We start from the raw sequence: 15,612 nt of genomic DNA, 5'->3' as shown, positions 1-15,612 counted from the left end.
GGAACACAATGCGTGACCCGTGGGGTCATCGGGCGAAACCAACTAACTACCACAGTGGCGACGTGTTAGCTACTTGATTTTGATAACGAAAAATTCTCAGTACTAATAACAGTGGTAGTATATTTCACGAACAACGCATTTCTTATGTGTTAAGTTTGTTCCACCTTTATTTCGTACGATGAGACTAGTGAAAGCAACTTATATATCCTCCGTTTCCAAAACCCTATGGCAAAGGATTATGGTAATTGTGAAACTGGTGAATAGGGTTTTTCTGGTTCTGCCTGGCATTTGGACTTTTCTTCCTGTTGACGAACGCACAGTTTCCCCCGAAACAAGGACAATGCAGGCCATGAAATGTGTTGTTGTCGGCGACGGGTAAGTTAATACTATAACAGAGTCGTTTGTTACTTCAATATTTTCCTGGATTAAAAAAAAAGGCCCGGTACAAAAGAGGAAGCGCGTCCATATTGTCTAGGCTTGATTAATTTAGATTAAGAGTAGAGTAGAGTTCTTCTGGCGCAGGTAGGCGCTTTGTTGCAAACTTTTTGTAAAGCACTAGAAAAAACATGAACACAAGACCTTGCTTTTGCTACAAGATTTTTGCTATTGGAGCCTTCACGGACACCCAATCGGAAAAAAAATGAACAGTGACTTAGCAAGGGTGCCACAATCGCCTCCAAAATACATCGTAATACTGCTCAATGTACAGTATGTTTATTATATGTGATTAGTATATACTTATTACAGGGATGGACAAGGTTTCTAAAACTCACCTGTCCTCTCGGACAAGCACATAAAAACTCACTTGCCTGAACCACTATTTCCCTTGCCAAAATTAAAATGCCACTTTTACAAGCATTTTCACTTCCAGCAATGGATTCTCGTTATTGCCTAGGTTGACCATTGCTTGATGGCATGATTGTTAAAAGGGACATGTATATGTAAATCTCAAAATGGAAAAATCTCGCTTGCCCGCAATTGACACTTAGCACTTTTACTAATGCCCTGGACAATATGGCTTGTGGACTTGTCCAACCCTGTATTGCCTTTCACCGTTCCCTCCAGCGCTGTGGGTAAAACATGCCTGCTGATCAGCTACACGACCAACGCCTTTCCCGGCGAGTACATTCCTACCGTGTTTGACAACTACTCGGCAAACGTGATGGTAGACGGCAAGCCTATCAACCTGGGACTGTGGGATACCGCCGGGCAAGAGGACTATGACAGGTTGCGCCCACTGTCCTATCCTCAGACTGTGAGTTACTTTTTCATTCCATTTGTTTCCTCATAGTAGATAGAATGCAGTGCTCTTGGTCAAGGTACTTGTTGATTCTTTCTTGCAGATTCTTTTGATGGATTTGATGCGAAAATGGGGACAGTCAAATTATGAGTTGGTACAGTCCTATGACCTTTAACCCAGAAGATATGAAGTAAGTCTGCTACTGTTGCTATCTGCGATACTGCGGGTGCTGCGAAGTGTTAATCAGTCCCGTTTTGCATGATTATTTGCAGCAGTAAGTAAATTCACTGATAAAAAAATATTTCAACAATGATATAGGATCATACTTAAGATTTAAGTGCTGATGCGATATTTGAAATATTGTTAAGCTAAATGTGGATACAAATAAAGTCAAAGTCAAAGATAAATGTGTACATTTTTATATGTCAGCCATGCCATAAAATACATTGTCTTTGTAATGTTTCTTCTTCTTCTTTCTTTCTTTCTTTCTCCTGTCAAATATTCAAACTGATTCATCTCCGTCGTTGCTGGACCAACTGACCTGAAATTTGTCACAAGGATACAGTGGGCCAATGTCCTACTTATTTCTTTTCATTTTGTTTGTCATATCTGCCTCAAACATGATTTTATTGATTTTTGGGGGTCATTTTTAGACCTAAACTGCATGTTTTGCCCCCCTGTGTCCTGGTATTACAAACGAATGAAATGTGGTATAGAGGTGCCTTGATTATTTGCCCATTTAGATTCGATAACACTTTCGGCATATATTACAACAGAATGCTAGATTTAGCGATTTTTGGTCATTGTTTCGAAATTGTTTCATTGATCAAAAACGTTCATTTTGGCTCCTGTAACCTGCCGTTACAACCAAATGACCAAGGTTTTGGGTGCACTACATATTCATTTACATGACACATGCATAATTTTTGACATAAACCACTTGAAAATGATATATTTGGGAATTTTGGGGGTCATTTTCCTATGGGCAGAGGGGTCAATGACCTCAAGGTTGTTGACCCCCGCCTGAAGACTGCACATGCAAATCCGACCTTTCTTCTTATTGCTACATGTACATTTTAACATGAAGCCATATTGTTGAGCAGTTTGTTTGCCACGTTTGTTAAAGGTCCAAGGAAAGGAATCTTCATATACAACAATTGTATTGAAGATGTCCCGTCGTAATAGAAGATGGATAGTAATAGCAAGTTAAATTATAGGTTTGTATTGTCTATGGTGACTATAATTTGTATGATCTTGTATTTGGGTGTATATAGACCTAGTGTCTGTTGAACACATTACATGTCTTAGTTTGTTGCCATTGTGTTCCAGGATGTTTTCCTGATCTGTTTCTCCCTCATCAGCCCTGCATCCTTTGAGAATGTCCGTGCCAAGGTAAGCAGTAAGGAACAAGATTTGCAGGAAAACACAAGAATTGCTCATATCTCCATAATACAGTCTGGTTATGTAAATGACTTCCAAGCTATGCTTTGTTATGTACACATTTAAATCTCTTACACCCGTGACCGGGTCACAATGTTGATTGTCTCATTATGTTCCACTTAGGAGACTTACGGTACTTTTACATTTATTATTCATATTAGGGACGTTTTTGTATATGTACAATAAAGGAACAACATTAAGTCATTCAGTTATTCACTCTCTCGTACAGTCATCAATTGATTCCAGTTGACTTGTTGTACAGTAGTGGGCTCTGTGTGGCGCAACGGCTAGAGCATTAGGGTCGGAATCATTAATTAGGTCCCGAGTTCAATATAATCGCCATGCCCCGACCTTGTACCCTTGGGAGTGTAGTGACGCCCACCGAGTTTCACGGTTAATCTGTCAAAAAAAGGCATCAAAAACCTACAGATTTGGTGCGCCAGGGTGCCAACATCTGACCCATAAATTTTGTTGTTGTTGATGATGTATAGTGGCACCCTGAGGTCTCCCACCACTGTCCCAACACACCCATCATCCTGGTGGGGACCAAGCTGGACCTGCGCGATGACAAGGAGACCATCGACAAGCTTCAGGAGAAGAGGCTAGCTCCCATCACCTACACACAGGGCCTGCAAATGATGAAGGACATCGGTAAGTACATGTGACAGGTCCACTAGTCCGATTGTCCAGGGCAAGTGCATGTCCAACCAAACTTTCGCGATCGGGCAAGTACGATTTTTTTTCATGCGACCCGTCCCATGTACAGTATACGCCCGTTGCATGTGCTGACATTTGTGGTGTTTTACTCCGCGGTTCACCGGTACCTCCAATCATTGTAGTGTACTATATACTCTGTACTGTGCTGTTCTGTACTATGCAGTGCTGTGCCGTAATGTACTGCACCATTCTATACTATAGCGTGTTGAAATGTACTCTACTGTGTTGTACTGTAGTGTACTTTGTAGTATTATGCCGTACTGTAAATGTATTTCGCGGGGATTTACTTTCGCGATAGCGGGAAAATGACTGTTTGCGGCTGTTTTAATTTCGCGGTAGCACTGTAGTCTCTTACTGCTATGGAAAAATGTTCGCGGTGGTTGTAAGTTCGCGGTAAACTTGCAGCGTGAAAAACCCGAACATAAAACGACCGCAATAATTACTGCATTTTCAGCACCAAGATGTACTGTACACAGACGCTTCTAGTGCATGACTGAATCCAAAGTTTTCACAGCTTACAGCTAAAAAATGATGACTTCATCAACTCAAATCAGGGCTCTCTCCGTCCCAGGGCGGAAATTTGCTTGTAGGGACTGAAAAAAAATCCAGTCTGTCCATCAAAAAATGTGAACTTCGAGCTCACAACACAAACGCGACGCAAATGTATTATCCCACCCTTAAAATGACAGATTTAACATAGCAAATCAACAAAATGAGCTCCCAAACAATCAGTAGTAGGACGAAAAGATATCAAAGCTGAAGAAAGCCCGGACTGGAATATTGTAAATCAACCTAAGACAGCATTGGTCACCATATTTTAGACCAAAAATTACGCGTTTGCATGTGAAAATTAAAATGAAAACAAATACTTTTGCTTTGAGATTAAGTATGTATACATCTTCATACAAAGATGACAATGTACCACTAACAAAAGACATTTGGCTATATGCGTAAGGGGAAAAACACTTGACAATATTTGGCTTATCTTGTTTACATGTGCATGTAGGTCAAGGTCCTGTTCTTGCACCTGATAAAGTTTGGGTACACATGTAACCCCCGTTGACCCATCTCTATCCCTGTCCTCTAGGTGCTGCGAAGTATCTGGAATGCTCTGCTCTGACCCAGAAAGGACTGAAGACAGTTTTTGACGAAGCGATCCGTGCTGTGTTGTGTCCAACCAAGGTTCCCAAGAAAAAGAAAGAGTGCATCATCATCTAAACTACTACACCTGGCTGTAGAGAAGCATGTGTGGTCGGACTTTTTCTGTACTGTGATTTTAAGTGATAGCCAGTTGGATATCCTTAACTTCAAGGAGTTTTCAAAATTCCGACATCCAAAATAACATTGATCTCCCAATTTTGCACGTAGGATTTTTAGATTGTTGTACATGCGTCTTTCTTGCTAGTCAGTAGACAGTATGAAGACAATATGCATACAGTTCAGTTCAGAATTCATATACAAATGCAAATAGAAGCGTCCCCCTTGGGCCTAGGTCCCAATTCTCACGAAAAATATCATAAGAAAGGCAACAAAACATACAGAACCTAAAAGAATCGAAATTAGTCCGGAGCATAATTTGTGTATACTGTTTGGTAAGTACTTTTATTTTTCGTTTTCTCATACATCCCAGCCGGGCGTTTCGGAAATGGGACCTAAGTCTTACATATGTCTGTTTTGGCCAGCATGTTTTTATGGACTGCTGTATCGTTGAAAAGACGGCTAGAGTAGTTGCCTGAAATTTGGTACAGTAAATTCAAAGAACTGATCATTACACATCTCTAACTTGCTTTTCAAGAATATTGACCCCAATTCAACGCAACAATTATTAAGAACACCTAGGAATTTTGGCTCATCTATGATTTTTTAAGAAAATTAGTAAAATGTCAACGTGTTGGTCCAATCTGTAAACCAGATGACGTTTTCTCTCTTAATTACAATTTAGAAAAGTTAAACAATGGGAATGTGATATCGGCTATGCTATGGTTGCAAGTTCATCGAGATATATGTGCTAGTTATTGAAAAGTCTAACGCCACGCGATCTCACAATTGCAATGTGTGTACATTTCGCAACAATTCGTTGCAAGGAAATTATATATAGAAGTGTATCCCTGTAGCAAAGTAGAAGCATTGTGCCTATAGCCATCGTCAATTATTATATAACAGTCAGCACTGTTGCATTTTTTGTCCTCCAAGAATGAGTTGTTTTTTTTTAAATTACAAGCGCGTTCCGTTCAACAATGCATTACAATGGTTGATTGTAGGAAACATAATTTTCATCTTTTAATTTTTTTACAGTAGAAAAACTTGGGAATAAAGGTAACAGAAATTATAGCACAATTTTGTAATTATTTACGTAGTTGCATGTCGTGCCTTAGTACTAGAGTTTCACGAACATAGCCCTTCACTCCAATCATGCCTTTATTCAAGACTTATTATTCATACCCCTATTTTCTTTTGCTTCTTTGATAAGTTTTACACAATTCTCTTTTCTCATTATATATTCTACACGTTTTACACATTTAGATCCACATATCTAAACAAGAACAGTACAAGCTTTACAAACAAAAGTAACCTTTCTATAAATAAAAACAGGTTTTATAAATATACATACATAAACATACCAAACAGAAAGGTTGATGAAGAGTTCTTCCAGAAATTCAATGATAATATACAGTTCACTCTAGATATAGTCAACACTAGTATTCCAGTAGTATGGCATCAATATGGAATACAGCACGGTGTATTCCGTATCACCCGAGGTGCAAGCCCGACCGCGGGAAGGGTTGATACTTACTATATACCCCCCCCCCCCGACCGAAACTTCCGCTAACGTAATCTACATGTTCTTTTACTTATCATATTGTGCAAGGATTTTACTTTTTGCCAAACGTTAACGTACGCCAACTCTTCATATCATAATCTACATAGATAGGCAACAGAGTAAGACATACTGTTCAAAAAACAAAGTAAAGAGATTCGACACCTGACCTGAACAATTTTAGTATGATCCATACTTTCTAAATTCAGAACGGTGCATGTTAAATTTGTCTGGTGCTGGTAGGCACGAAATTTGTCCGGTGCAGGTAGGCACGAAATTTGTCCGGTGCAGGTAGGCACGAAAAGCCTTGATTCGTTATTTACCTTATTTACCTTACAAGTTTGCTTACAAAGCCAAATTACGAACATTAGATTCAAGCTATAAGTTGTGCCATTTTAGCAATAAATTTTTACTGATTAAAAGAAAGAGCATCGGGTTTGTAAAGTACTGTTATGTTTGGTAATTGGATGGGCCGACTACTCACTCTTTGCATCCAGGGGCTGAATTGCGAGGAGCTTACAATAGGCGGGGCTAAATAGCAAGGGTCTGGAGCGAGCCATTCGGCGCCACTCAGGTGACCTTAATACGACTATCGCTAGTGTCTGGAGTGAGCTGCCATTCGGCGCCACTCAGGTGACCTCAATACGACAGTAATTGCCCCACTTGCGGCCAAGGTACTGTACGTTTTCAACCATTCACACCGCACCATCGCACGTGTGGAGGGTTCTTTAACGTGCCTGGGGTGTGGCTTTCCCCAGACATGGGGCCTCCATTTAACGTCCTATCCGAGGGACGGCCCTAGCCGAAGCTAGGTACTCATTTCCACCTGATTAAAGTGAGGAAAGTCGTGTAAAGTGCCTTTCCCATGTACAAGATCGGTGACACGCAGCCAGATTTGAACCCGCAACCTCTCGGTCACGGGCCGAACACAAAACCACTGTGCTACGCGGTCCCACTTTGTACTTTAAAGAAGTCTTGTGTCATCATGCTTTCCCTCAAAACACACTTCGTCAGTTCCGACAATAATTTCACTAGGAAGGTAGAATATAGGATATTAGAGATTTATTTTTGCATCTATGTTTCGCAACTTTTTTTGCCCCTTACAAGCCTTTTTGATATCACAATAATAAAATCACAATATCACCCAATATTTGCAAAACGTGTATCTATCCGCGTGATCTATCAAGGTTCAGTTTTCAATAAGGCCACTGGGGCATCAAGCCATCAGATGAATAGAACACTTTAAGATGTCAAAAGTCAAAATAAAAAGACATCATCATTTTGTAACACGAAGATGCAGGCTGTCATAATATTATCTTAGATGTAAGCTATCAACAAGCTCAGCGTATCCACTGTAAAGCGATGAAAGGATTTGTAAGCAGTGCACAGCGAATGCCTAAGGGCACTCCGACATATCAATTTTTAACCCACTCAGGCAGCCCTGCTTTGCTAGTAGACCCCCGAGTAGGAGCGGGGTGTTTTTCCAATTAGGCAAGTCCTTCAGGGAGCTCCAGCAGCCAGGCTAGTGACACCCCGGGTCAGTGTCCGGGAGCCAGGATTCTGGCTCCGCCCATCTGTCACGTAAATTTAACCAACAGAATATTTAGAAATTTTCTGTTGCTTAGTTACAGTAAGCGTTTCCCCCAGAATTCTGTGCGATTCAATATGGTGGACTGAGTAAGGTTAATGCACAGAATACTGAAAACATTGTTATGTTTTTTGTCTATAATACGTGCTTTTATGTCTATGAAGTCGGATGTCAACACCCATGTGAGTCTGATTTCCTGTAGAAATAAAAACAACGATGCTATTATAATTTTTCCTTGTCTGGAAGGTTATTTCTGGCTAGAAATTCGACGATAGCGATGTAAACATCAAGGGGAGGGGGGCAGAGAGTAGTAATTCACGAAGATTTGGAGGGTTTTAGAAGCCTACAGTTTGCTGAAACCAAGCCATTCCAGATGTCGACCCAAAGCTGTCATATTAGCCGTGCTTAAGCAGGTCGCCTGGTACGTTCTCCGCCCACCGGGGCCTACAGGGCTACTCGCAGATGGAGCGGATAGCTGGGCCCTGTTTGTTTGATATACCCCAGGGGCAGGCCAAAAACTACACTAAGACGGACAATCTTAGATGATGGAAGGAAAATGGGGCTAAACAGCATGGGAACCATTGCAGTAGCTGCGCAAGACCGCAACCTTTGGAGGAAGTATGCTCGACGAGTCGACCAATGCAACAGTGTTGCGGGAGGGTCTAAGGTCTAAGGTCTAAGACACAGCAAATGCAGTTGAGTGTCCGAAATCAGACCGAACTTTTCATTTAAAAAAAGACACACCTTCTGCTAAGATCATCAAATCAATCTATCATAAAAAATGTGGGGCATTTCCTTTTCAACTGTTTTCAAAAAAAAAAGTAAAAACCCGCAATAATAACGTGAGTTTTAGAATCGCACTCGACATTCTGTATATACCAACAAGCACTTAATCTGTGCATTTAGATTATTTATTTATGTATTTGATTTTGTTCACATGCAATAAGCCCAATATGGGGATGAATTAAGGGTTAATGACCCGCCCCGAGGTGTACATGGTGTCATATAGCCTGGTCCTTTGCTATAACCACCGAATAAAACTACCGAGTGAGTGAAGCGAAACCAAAATTTCCACAGAAAATATTCGAAACATTGGCATTTTAGAATAACAAAATTCATTATCAATGCTAACAGAAGGAGCCATTCCCCCTTGCAGTCAGTACTTATTCCCTCTGCTCGAAAATATGTTTCGCTCCTTTTGATTGGCCAATGCCTGCATATCCCCTACTTTGTTGTGTGTTTCGCTTCATCTGATTGGTCAAAATGAATCGACACCGGCATCGGTGTGGATTTGCGTCGACAATGGTGCTGGTGTCGATTCATTTTGACAAATCAGAGGAGCGATACACACCGGCCTGGCTGGACTTTTATGTGTTACGGCGTCATAACCAACGTGAAACGGGGCCTTCTGATTGGTCCGCGGCGCCTGGCTATGTGATAATTTGCAATAAAACATTTCAATTTATTCATATTCCCTATCTTGTTTTTAACATGTACCTTCAATTATCCTACGGGAATGAACTTGCAAATAAACTTCGATTATATATTTAAAGTGTACCGGCTTACAGACGTGCTAACATCTGTCTCGTGAGGCATATTTTCAATACCAAACGAAAACTGTTAATAAAAGTTTTCATCAATCAGTGACTTATCAAAGGTAAGAAAACATACCTCCAAATTTTCGATGACTGGCAGTCCATCATGTTCACGGAGTAACCTAGTTTTCGCGAGAGTTGCGAGAACTAGGTCGAGACTTGCGTGGATCTTCTGCCCCTCACCCCCGCCTCCTTGCGGAGTAGAGGTAAGTAAGACTTGGGCAGCTCCCATCCATCGTTCCGGTTCAGTTTTGCACCTTCCAATTGAATGTGGACTGCTTCTTTAACCTTCCGATGTGCATTGCGTGGTTCTTGGTCAATGATCATAATATTGTCAGAGATGGGTTTGGTCGTTACAATGTGGCGCGATTTGAGTAAAGTGCTGACTGAGCGCGGATTTGCAATCCTTGTTGTCTATGGACTTCTGATGCTCTGCGGTTCGTTCACCTAACGATCTTTCAGTTTCCCCTACATACATTGAACCGGAAAATGTTAACAGTATGCTATGTCAAGCCAACCTCAATATTGGAAACGCAAAGCCCAAACGAGATGGCATATTCCGACGAGGCCAACATCTGCTTGACGGTATCAAATAACTACAACGCTTAAGGCACAATCATAAGGAAGACCTGAACCACTATACCGGACGGCGTAGGGGTGAAAACTGAAATTATTACATCCATAATAAAAACAGCTACGGCGACAAAAAAACAACGTGCATCATTTCCTAACCGAGTACAGACGACATGCCAATCAACATGCGATTGCGGCATACGGAACATAGAGATATAGGTGCGAACACCCAACGCACAAAGTGATTACAATACTCTGTTAATACTGGAGGTTACCCTCCAGTGTCACAGAGTAATAAACAAATATTTCCTGTCAGCGGTACAAATACCGGTATCGGTTTTCTGAATCCTATGACAGGCATCCTTCCATCTCCGGAGACGACAGGACTCATACTGCTATACTATATCGGTAATCAGCATTTGTCTGTTACTCTGGGTTACCCAGCTACCCCCTGACCCTGGGGTCATGTCATCATCATCAACATGGCTGCTGCACACCAAGAACCCCACGTCAGCGCAGTTCGTCCTCGTTCCTACCAAGACGAGAGCTATCTGCATGGGTTTCTTGGATCTGTGGACGACTTACAGAAGGCTGGGGTACTGCAGGATGTCGTCCTTGAAGTCGAGGGCCGGCGGTTTCCCTGCCATCGGCTTGTTCTGTCCGCGGCCAGCCCCTATTTCAGGGCCATGTTTACAAGTGACATGGCGGAAAGTCGTCAGAAGACGGTTGTTTTACAGGTAGGTTTGGTGTAGAATAGGGTTAGAAAAGACTTAGAGTAAAACAGAGAACATTTAAAGATGCTGCGTACCATAGAAAACATGAAAAACAGGGAAAATCTATTGTTTACCAAAACGAACAAATGTCGAACTTTCCTTTAAGGCGGCAGAGTACAGTATTTCTACGCGACCCCCGGAGTCAATGATGTAGGGGTAAAAACATACTAGTAGTGCGGTCGAAATCTTCAATCGTTCGTAAATACCTTAAAGTACATGTAAGCGAGGGATGAACTTTACTGTGTGGTAGTATAATATGCCGGCTTTCAGATGGCACGAATGAGATTTTACAGTTTGGCCTGTCGTTGTATAAATACGCGTGACCTTTACAGCTGGCTGTCTATGTGACTCGGCTGCAGTTCCGGGTGACCCCGCATGACCCTATTTCAAAGAGGGCGTCACAATGCTAAAAAACCACAATATTTTTTTGTTTTTGGTTATTTTGTACGTTGTTCCCTCGACTTTAACATACTCGTCTGTCGTGCTTCCCAAATGCACCCTACTATAATTTTATCCGCGTCGATGTCAGTCACCTTGCGGTCCTTAACTATAGGAGGCCCCATAGGCCGAAAACTGTACTCTGCTACCTTGAATTTATCCCTCACTGTGCCCCCCTCCCCACCTAGTGACCTCTTCGGTATTTTGGGGTCAAAGTTCATTTTTTTGGCCACATTATAAAGAGCAAATATCTTCAACAAAAAAGTCTTTACAGTTATCGGAAACAGATGAAGTACTAGTATGAAGTAGTAGAGATTAAAGGGACATAAGATAACAGAATGGTAGAAATAAATGAATTTCATAAGGTAATCAAGCAAATTTGTATATATTTCCCTTCTTTATACACCCTGACAGTGATATCTTACTTGTTAAATGTTTGAAAATTGTTACGATTTACTGTTTTGCAGGGTTTGGATGCAGGCATGTTTGGGGAGATCCTGAGTTACATCTACTCGGGAACCCTCAATGTGTCACTGGACAAAGTGCAGCCCCTGTACCAGGCAGCTGACCTCCTCCAACTGGACTATGTGAGAGACACCTGCAGCAGCTACATGGCCATGAACGTGGAGCACTCCACCTTTGTCGACATGTACAATTTTGCTGATGTTTTTTCTGCAGATATTGTCCTGAGGCGCTGTGTGGAGTGGATCGATATAAACTTTGCTGAGGTGGGACTTATATTTTGATAGTAGGTAACTTCTGCTGACCATGAATCTTTTGAAAAGCAGTTAACTAAATTGTCTTGCATAACTCAAGTGATGGTAGGTTTTCTATGGTGCCTATTAGTAAAATACTCTAAAGGAATAATTCCCTTATTTGTTGTGTTAACTGTTCATTTTTAACAAACCTTATGTTAAGCCTTATCAACCAACATGTACTCTGCACCTCCACAGTTTTCCATCAGCGAGGAGTTTGGCAGCCTGAGTGTGAATCAGCTGACTAAGATCATCAGCCATGATGAGCTGGATGTTAAAGAGGAGACAACAGTGTGGGAGGCTGTGGTGAGATGGGTGCAGCACAGCAGGGAGGACAGGTGGGCGTTTTACTTATAGATATGGATGTTCAAGGGGTTCTTTAGAGAGAGTGACAATGCCCTGCCATGAATATGGATGTGTACATACTTTATTGCATGTATTGAAATGTTTAGGGTGTTTGGTTTCTAAGTTCTATATTAACAAGTGACTTTTACCAGTTTTTACAAGAGATTAAGATCCCCGAATTCTCTCCTGCAATGTCTAAAAGTTTACTACCCTCTCGTACTCTCAACAGACTGCTCCACCTACCCAGCATGCTCCCTCACATCCGCTTTAACCTGCTGACCTCAGATGACAGGGCAGCCATCTTGGAACACCCCTTGGTCAGGGAGGATCCTGGGAGCTCTGAGGTCATCAGAAATGTGGTACAGAATGGAAAACCGAGCTCGAGACTTGGAAGGACTACTGAAATGGTTCTGCTGTCCGATGGAATGTCAGTATATTCTTTTTTTCTTCGTTTCAATTTTTAAGTCTACAATCCTTGTAGAAGATTATTCTACATTTTAAGGTCCTGCAATACACATTTTCAATTTCTCATTTATGTTAACCGTCAAGCGCCCGACCCTTTTCTACTAAAATGACCGAGTGGGGTCCAAACGGGCTCCAAAGTGTTTTGTTTGATAAATCTTATGTTCTATTCTTTTCGATGATACATATCGTCATATACATTGCATAGTCATTGTGAGAGGAATACTTTGAAAAGTTTGATATAATAATATGTTGTTAATATCTGCTCATTATTATAATCTATGCAAAAGATCAGAACATTTTGCACTAAACCTGTTCTGACCAGGGAGGGGAATTTTTAGGTCCTCAGCAACTGTTATGTCGCATAACTCGTGAAAGGCTAGCGTTAGAGCTACCAAACTTGGTACTCTATCGCAAAATGTTGTTAGCAAAAATCACTTAAGTGATCCCTCTGCATACATCTGCCTGTACATATGTAAATACTTAACGTTTTGTGACCGCATCTAAACTGTGATTAGCAACACCTGTCCTGCAGTACAATGTGAACCAGTCAGAATTGCCCTGAAGAAGGTGACAGACGGTCACCGAAACGTCGGTGTAAATAAACCAATGGTTGCGTGATTAACACTTAAGTAAGTTTGTTATTGTTTTGTTTTACCATGTTCAGCATGTGTTGGAATTATGAAGCATTCAATGTAACTTTAATGCTTCAGAATTCCAACACATGTTGAATTTATTTCTTTGAGGCTTTAAGATTAGATTTTAAAAATGACATCAGTGCATGCTGTAACGTGGACCTCGTTCCTGAGGAAAAGATATGAGTTTCAAGTCCATGTTATTGACAGTTGCGTATGTGTTCTATCCTCATCAGTTCCAATGATCTTCTCTTCATGAATCCTCGGGAAGGGAAGTACATCACCTGCAGTTACGATCGTAAACCTGGAGCCACAGATTTGACAGTGACCAGTGATAACAACATCTACATTCTGACTCATGATCGAGAGAGCAACAATCAGTCGTCTGTGCTTAAGTACAACCATGCGGGAAATGTGTGGGAACATGCCGGTATGTCCTCAGTATCTACGTGGCTGAGACTGGAAAACGATTTGATTTGCTACAAGGAGCACCTTGTTGCAGTTGATCGGACTTTATACTACCTTGCTGAAAATGCAGAAGGTTTGGTGTGGATGAAAAAGTACAACCGGCACACAGATCAGTGGCAGGAGTGTTCACAGCCGCAATTTGACAATACTACATACGGCTACAGTGCAGCATTGTCCTGCAGTTCACACCTCTATTTCCTCACAACCTCGGAAGTGCATCGCTACGACCCGAGACAGGACCGTTGGTGTAAGCGGAGCCCATCACCAGAACTCGACTTTGAATTTCGTACAGCCGTTGCCATGGGAACAGAGATTTTCTGCACCGATTTTGACTTCAGTCAGACTATGGTGTACGACACAGAGTCAGACTGCTTGCAGAAACTGCAAGGCTGGCCGAACCCTGGAAACCGTGAAACTAGTAGTATTCCCAGTCTTTTTGTATTGGGGAACCAGCTGCACATATGGTTCATCTGTTGCTATGATCATGATGAGGATGACGAAGAACACCTAGTCTATGTGTATGACAGGTCTGCTGATTCCTGGAGAGACTTGAAGGCCACTTTGCCTAATAAGGAATATTTCTCGTATGGTCACCTGTGCCCTGCGGCGCGTATATACCTACCGTATCTGAAACTGCAGGATAAGGACACATAGAATGTAACAATCTTACAGGGTAGGATTGTTAAATGATATTTGTGTTAAGAATTCGGCTTTTGAGGAGAACCCAAAAATGAGATAGGTCTTTTGGAACATTTAAAACAAGTTGCATTTTGACGGAAACCCATTCACAAAGTAGTGTAGCCAAATGGCCTGAAAGCAGAGATCGACGCCGCCATATGTACCATGCACATTGCTAGGAGCATGTTAACGTTTATGGTTCTTTTTTCTGAAGTTTGAAGATTCTCATCTCATGACTGACTTGATGTGTCTTCCACGCATGCAAACAGTTGCAATTTCTAGATACACTCTTTATAAAGTGTCAAAACAATTGTACTTATATTACAATTGTACTTACATTTTCCTGTCGTAGAATGGTTTTTCCTGTATTTAATTTTGTATTTTTCTCCCACTTTGTATTCTATCCTGAGTAGGTTTTGTATATTAGACCAAGTTTCCTATTTTAGCCTGACTAAGTTTTGTATGTTAGTCTGACTAAGTTTTGTTTGTTACCCTACATTATACGTTTTGGATGTGAGCCTGACTAAGTTTTGTATGATTCTTACTAAGCCTTGTGTGTTAGCCTGGCTATGTTTTTTTTTATGTGAGCCTAATGTTTGATTCTAGCAACCCGTTTAGGCCAGGCCCTTCGTTATAGGTCTCCACGGAGCCCAGGGCAGTGAGAGCTTGTGTGGAACAGAGTCTGACTGTAAATTTAATCGTTTTCAGCTTTGACGTTTGCATATACTATGCATAACTTGTTGTATTGTTTTGTGTTATATTTGTTTACACTTAGTTTTTCTTCAGAAGCCTGTTACACTGTTGCGCATATCCATGAGATTAAAACTAGTTTATATACCTGCATTTCCATTTACAATATATATGTATACTTTTTCTCATTTTGACAATAAATATTCATTGATCAACATGGTTCGTTCTTTAGTGAAGTGCTATTCGGTTTCAAGGCCAATAGTACTTAGAAGAAATTGATAGATGATGCATTTATAATTTTTGTTGTGATACCCATTTTGACAGCTTGTCACATTTTAACTGCCCCAGAAATATCTATAAGAAAAAATAACCCTCTATTATCCCTTTTATTGCGTAA

At 41.1% G+C, this 15,612-nt stretch overlaps 2 protein-coding genes across 2 annotated transcripts; both read left to right on the top strand.

Annotated features, from left to right (window-relative positions):
* Positions 1-286: 286 nt before the first annotated feature.
* On the top strand, positions 287-5,597 carry LOC118416536 (ras-related C3 botulinum toxin substrate 1-like). Its single transcript, XM_035821666.1, has 5 exons — positions 287-375; positions 1,066-1,255; positions 2,570-2,632; positions 3,172-3,331; positions 4,485-5,597. The coding sequence occupies exons 1-5, from the start codon at positions 341-343 to the stop codon at positions 4,613-4,615; spliced, it is 579 nt and encodes a 192-aa protein (XP_035677559.1). The 5' UTR covers positions 287-340; the 3' UTR covers positions 4,616-5,597.
* Positions 5,598-11,655: 6,058 nt separating this feature from the next.
* Positions 11,656-15,395, top strand: LOC118415957 (kelch repeat and BTB domain-containing protein 8-like). The gene is made up of 4 exons (XM_035820922.1): positions 11,656-11,910; positions 12,136-12,275; positions 12,512-12,709; positions 13,616-15,395. Exons 1-4 carry the CDS (start codon positions 11,665-11,667, stop codon positions 14,499-14,501), a joined length of 1,470 nt encoding a protein of 489 aa, XP_035676815.1. The 5' UTR covers positions 11,656-11,664; the 3' UTR covers positions 14,502-15,395.
* The last annotated feature ends 217 nt before the right edge of the window (positions 15,396-15,612 follow it).

Source organism: Branchiostoma floridae, chromosome 5, assembly GCF_000003815.2.
Source record: "Branchiostoma floridae strain S238N-H82 chromosome 5, Bfl_VNyyK, whole genome shotgun sequence".
Taxonomy (NCBI): Eukaryota; Metazoa; Chordata; class Leptocardii; order Amphioxiformes; family Branchiostomatidae; genus Branchiostoma; species Branchiostoma floridae.
The sequence above is the reverse complement of the archived record's forward strand: the minus strand, read 5'-3'. Positions and strand labels throughout refer to the sequence as shown.

Coding starts and splice junctions, on each gene's coding strand:
- LOC118416536 (XM_035821666.1), top strand. CDS start 341: ATGCAGGCCATGAAATGTGTTGTTGTCGGCGACGG. Junction 376..1,065: donor TGTGTTGTTGTCGGCGACGG/GTAAGTTAATAC, acceptor CGTTCCCTCCAG/CGCTGTGGGTAAAACATGCC. Junction 3,332..4,484: donor GCAAATGATGAAGGACATCG/GTAAGTACATGT, acceptor CCTGTCCTCTAG/GTGCTGCGAAGTATCTGGAA.
- LOC118415957 (XM_035820922.1), top strand. CDS start 11,665: ATGTTTGGGGAGATCCTGAGTTACATCTACTCGGGAACCCTCAATGTG. Junction 11,911..12,135: donor TCGATATAAACTTTGCTGAG/GTGGGACTTATA, acceptor GCACCTCCACAG/TTTTCCATCAGCGAGGAGTT. Junction 12,710..13,615: donor GTTCTGCTGTCCGATGGAAT/GTCAGTATATTC, acceptor TATCCTCATCAG/TTCCAATGATCTTCTCTTCA.